At 55.6% G+C, this 3,525-nt stretch overlaps 1 protein-coding gene across 1 annotated transcript; it reads left to right on the top strand.

The window, feature by feature from the left end:
* Positions 1–591: 591 nt before the first annotated feature.
* Positions 592–3,202, top strand: LOC138733951 (long-chain fatty acid transport protein 2-like). Its single transcript, XM_069881473.1, has 6 exons — positions 592–648; positions 812–902; positions 1,194–1,392; positions 1,469–1,566; positions 2,300–2,430; positions 3,026–3,202. The coding sequence occupies exons 1-6, from the start codon at positions 592–594 to the stop codon at positions 3,200–3,202; spliced, it is 753 nt and encodes a 250-aa protein (XP_069737574.1).
* Positions 3,203–3,525: the final 323 nt, after the last annotated feature.

Below are 3,525 nucleotides of genomic sequence, written 5' to 3'. Positions count from 1 at the left end.
TTTCAGGATCTTTAAGAAGGGAAATCCAGAGCATTACCCTTCTGTCACATTTTAGGGTTCTGCTCCTGACCGTCGCGGTAGCAGTCTGGCGACGCTTATCCTCCTGTCGAACTGTAGGCGTTGCTGGCTTCAACTCTTTGCTGTCTTATTTCCTGTTTTGGGCAAATTCCTCCACAACACAAGAATATACCAGAGAGATTCCAGCAGAGCCTTGATTTTATTCCCATTTGTGGGGTTTTTTTTGGTGTTTCTTGCTGTTTCAGGAGTTATCTCAAGACTCGTTTGGGTCCCAGGCGTCGTCTGCTCCCTCAGTGGCTTCCAGTAAAGGGCAAGAAGATATGAACTTGACTCTTCAGTCTAGGCCTTCTAGCCTGCCGGTGAGTGGGGAGCTGATCTAGAAGTGAACGGGGCGAGGGCAATCAGAAGCACAGCAGGATAAATTAGCCTCAGGGTGGTGATGATGGAGGCCTCAAGGGGGTGATGATGGAGCCTCAAGGGGGTGATGATGGAGCCTCAAGGGGGTGATGATGGAGCCTCAAGGGGGTGATGATGGAGGCCTCAGGGTGATGATGATGGAGCCTCAAGGTGATGATGATGGAGCCTCAAGGTGGTGATGATGGTTTGGGGGCATCCAGAAGGTTCCTTAAGGTGGGGTTGATGAACCAAGGAGGGTCTCCAAGACCCCCCGAGCCGCCCCTTCTACCTCATTGGCCTCCGTTGACTCAAAGGCTCATTTGGGGGCGTCTGTGGAGACCTGGACGTCCCCCCAGAGCCCTGAGAAAGGCGTCTGTCTCCTTCTTCTGTCCCCCAGCCCTTCACACCCTTCAGGCTGATCAAGTACAATGTGGAGGAGGACGAGCCCCAGCGGGACCAGCGAGGTCTCTGCATCAAAGTCCAGCCCGGTAAGAAGAGTTTCCAAGGGTGTTTTGGGGAAGGCGGGGCGTTGAGATCCATCAAAAACATCTCCTGGTCCTCAAAACCCTGGTGAGAAAACCCTTAAAGAAAGAAACAGGAACATAAACCATGGTGGAAGCCACCAGAGATCCCTCAATGACAGAATCAGGAACGTGATTCATGGTGGAAGCCACCAGAGATCGCTCAAAGAACCAGGAAAATCATCCCTGGTGGGCATGGAGAGGACCTTCCCCACCACGGAAGGAGGTTTCTGACGAGCTTCCATCCTTCTTTCCCAGGGGAGACTGGGCTGCTGGTCGTCAAGATCACCCAGAACACCCCGTTCCACGGCTACGCGGGGGACTCTGAGAAGACCGAGAAGAAGATCTTGAGGGACGTCTTGGTCCGGGGTGACTCCTACTTCAACAGCGGCGACCTCCTCTGGATCGACCACGAAAGGTTCATCTACTTCCAGGACTGCGTGGGGGACACTTTCTGGTGAGTTGGTGGCTCTCACGAGACCTTCCTCTGAGCCAAATCCCACCCTCATGGCTTCACCTCGTGTCTTCTCCAGGTGGAAAGGGGAGAACATGGCCACGACCGAGGTGGAAGCTGCTCTGGCCATGGTCGACTTCATCCAGGAGGTCAACGTCTACGGGGTGGCCGTGCCAGGCCGTGCCAGGTGAGTCAATCGCATCAAAAGAAGAACCTGCTCATGTTTTATCCACATAAGGAGCCACCACAGAGGCTTGAGATGCTCCTAGTGGCCACCAAGAAGCCTTGAGATGGTCCCAGTGGCCACTGAGAAGCCTTGAGATGGTCCCAGTGGCCACCGAGAAGCCTTGAGATGGTCCCAGTGGCCACCGAGAAGCCTTGAGATGCTCCCAGTGGCCACCGAGAAGCCTTGAGATGCTCCCAGTGGCCACCAAGAAGCCTTGAGATGCTCCCAGTGGCCACCAAGAAGCCTTGAGATGCTCCCAGTGGCCTTCAGGAAGAGTAAAACTGGGGTTGGTTGTAGAAAAGGAGCAGCTGGTGGGGTTCTAGGCAACCACCAGGTCTTGGTGATGGTCCATGTGACCACGAGGAAGAGCAAAAAGAGCCTCAGATGCCCAAAAGAAGCACCTGGTGCTGTTTGGGACTCACTGGGAGGTCCCATCGTGGTCCAAGTGGCCACCAAGGAGGCCAAAATGGTCAACGCAGTCATCCAAGATGGTTTTGGGTCCACCTGGTGCCTTCATCAAGGTCCATGTGGCCTCCAGAAAGAGTAAAACTGGGACTGGTTGGAGAAAAGGAGCAGCTGGTGGGGTTCTGGGCAACCACCAGGTCTTGGTGATGGTCCCTGTGGCCACCAGGACGAGTAGAAGTGGATCGTGGTGGCCCCCAGCCCCCTGTGGCCTCCTTGCAGGGTGTGAGGGCAAGTGCGGGATGGCCGCCATCTGCCTGAGGCCCGGGACAACCTTCCAGGGCGAGAAGCTCTTTGCCTTCACCCAGGAGATGCTGCCCGGCTACGCCGCCCCTCGCTTCATCCGCATCCAGGTTGGTGGCCCTGGGTTCTCCTGGGGTTTGTGGGCTTCCTCGTCCAAAGGATCCTTGGGATGAAGCTCCCAAGGCCGAGGAGCTTTGTCCATCATGGAAATGTTGAGGTTGGAAGATGTTGAAGGTCATAAGTCCAACCCTAAACCCAAAACTCTCGACCCCACCACATCTCCAGGGCTTTCAGAAGGGATCAAGGTTCCACCACGGCCCCAGAAATCCTCTTCCAGGTCCTTGATGACCCTTTCAGTGAAGGAAGCATCCCCAGAACCCAATTTAAACCTCTCCCAGCTCAACTTGAGGAATTCATGGATCCATGTCCCTCAGCAGAACCTCAGCCCATGGATCCATGTCCCTCAGCAGAACCTCAGCCCATGGATCCATGTCCCTCAGCAGAACCTCAGCCCTTGGATCCATGTCCCTCAGCAGAACCTCAGCCCTTGGATCCATGTCCCCCAGCAGAACCTCAGCCCTTGGATCCATGTCCCTCAGCAGAACCTCAGCCCGTGGATCCATGTCCCTCAGCAGAACCTCAGCCCTTAGATCCATGGATCCTCCTCCATCCATCCCCATGTTCTCCCCATCCCCATCTCCCCAGGACGCCCTGGAGATCACCGGGACCTTCAAGCAGCTCAAGGCCAAGCTGGTCCGTGAAGGCTTCGACCCCAAGGCCATCTCCGACCCCTTGTTCTTCCGCCACGACTCCCAGAAGTCCTACGTCCCCCTGGACTCCGACCTCCACCAGGCCATCCTGGACATGAAGTTCAACCTCTAGAAGATAAAGTCAGAATCTCCACCTCAGAGTGACCCCAAGGACAATTTGGGGCCAAACCAGGTGGTTTTGGTTCCTCCAGGGAGGGTTTGGAGCTTCTCATAGGAGGTGGGAAGTTCTCCACCCCCTCTGGGGCCTCCAGGCTGGAGGTTACAGGCTTCGTCTCAATGCTCCAAGTCCTCTTCTCATCCTACCAGGAGCTCCTTGAGTGGCTTCAGCTCCTTGAGAAGCAGCGAATCCCGTTTATTCCCTGCCCTGACCCCATTTTCATGGAATCAACATGGTCTGTGTCCAACATGGGGGGTTCTCCAGGTCCTCCTGGATCT

This window comes from Phaenicophaeus curvirostris, unplaced genomic scaffold (genome assembly GCF_032191515.1).
Source record: "Phaenicophaeus curvirostris isolate KB17595 unplaced genomic scaffold, BPBGC_Pcur_1.0 scaffold_50, whole genome shotgun sequence".
In the NCBI taxonomy this organism is placed as follows: Eukaryota; Metazoa; Chordata; class Aves; order Cuculiformes; family Cuculidae; genus Phaenicophaeus; species Phaenicophaeus curvirostris.
The sequence above is the reverse complement of the archived record's forward strand: the minus strand, read 5'-3'. Positions and strand labels throughout refer to the sequence as shown.

What these genes read in the sequence shown, in the direction of transcription:
- LOC138733951 (XM_069881473.1), top strand. Translation starts at nt 592, where the DNA reads ATGATGGAGCCTCAAGGTGGTGATGATGGTTTGGGGGCATCCAGAAGG. An exon ending in CTGCATCAAAGTCCAGCCCG is followed by an intron (nt 903 to 1,193) that starts GTAAGAAGAGTT and finishes CTTCTTTCCCAG; the next exon opens with GGGAGACTGGGCTGCTGGTC. An exon ending in CTACGGGGTGGCCGTGCCAG is followed by an intron (nt 1,567 to 2,299) that starts GCCGTGCCAGGT and finishes GCCTCCTTGCAG; the next exon opens with GGTGTGAGGGCAAGTGCGGG.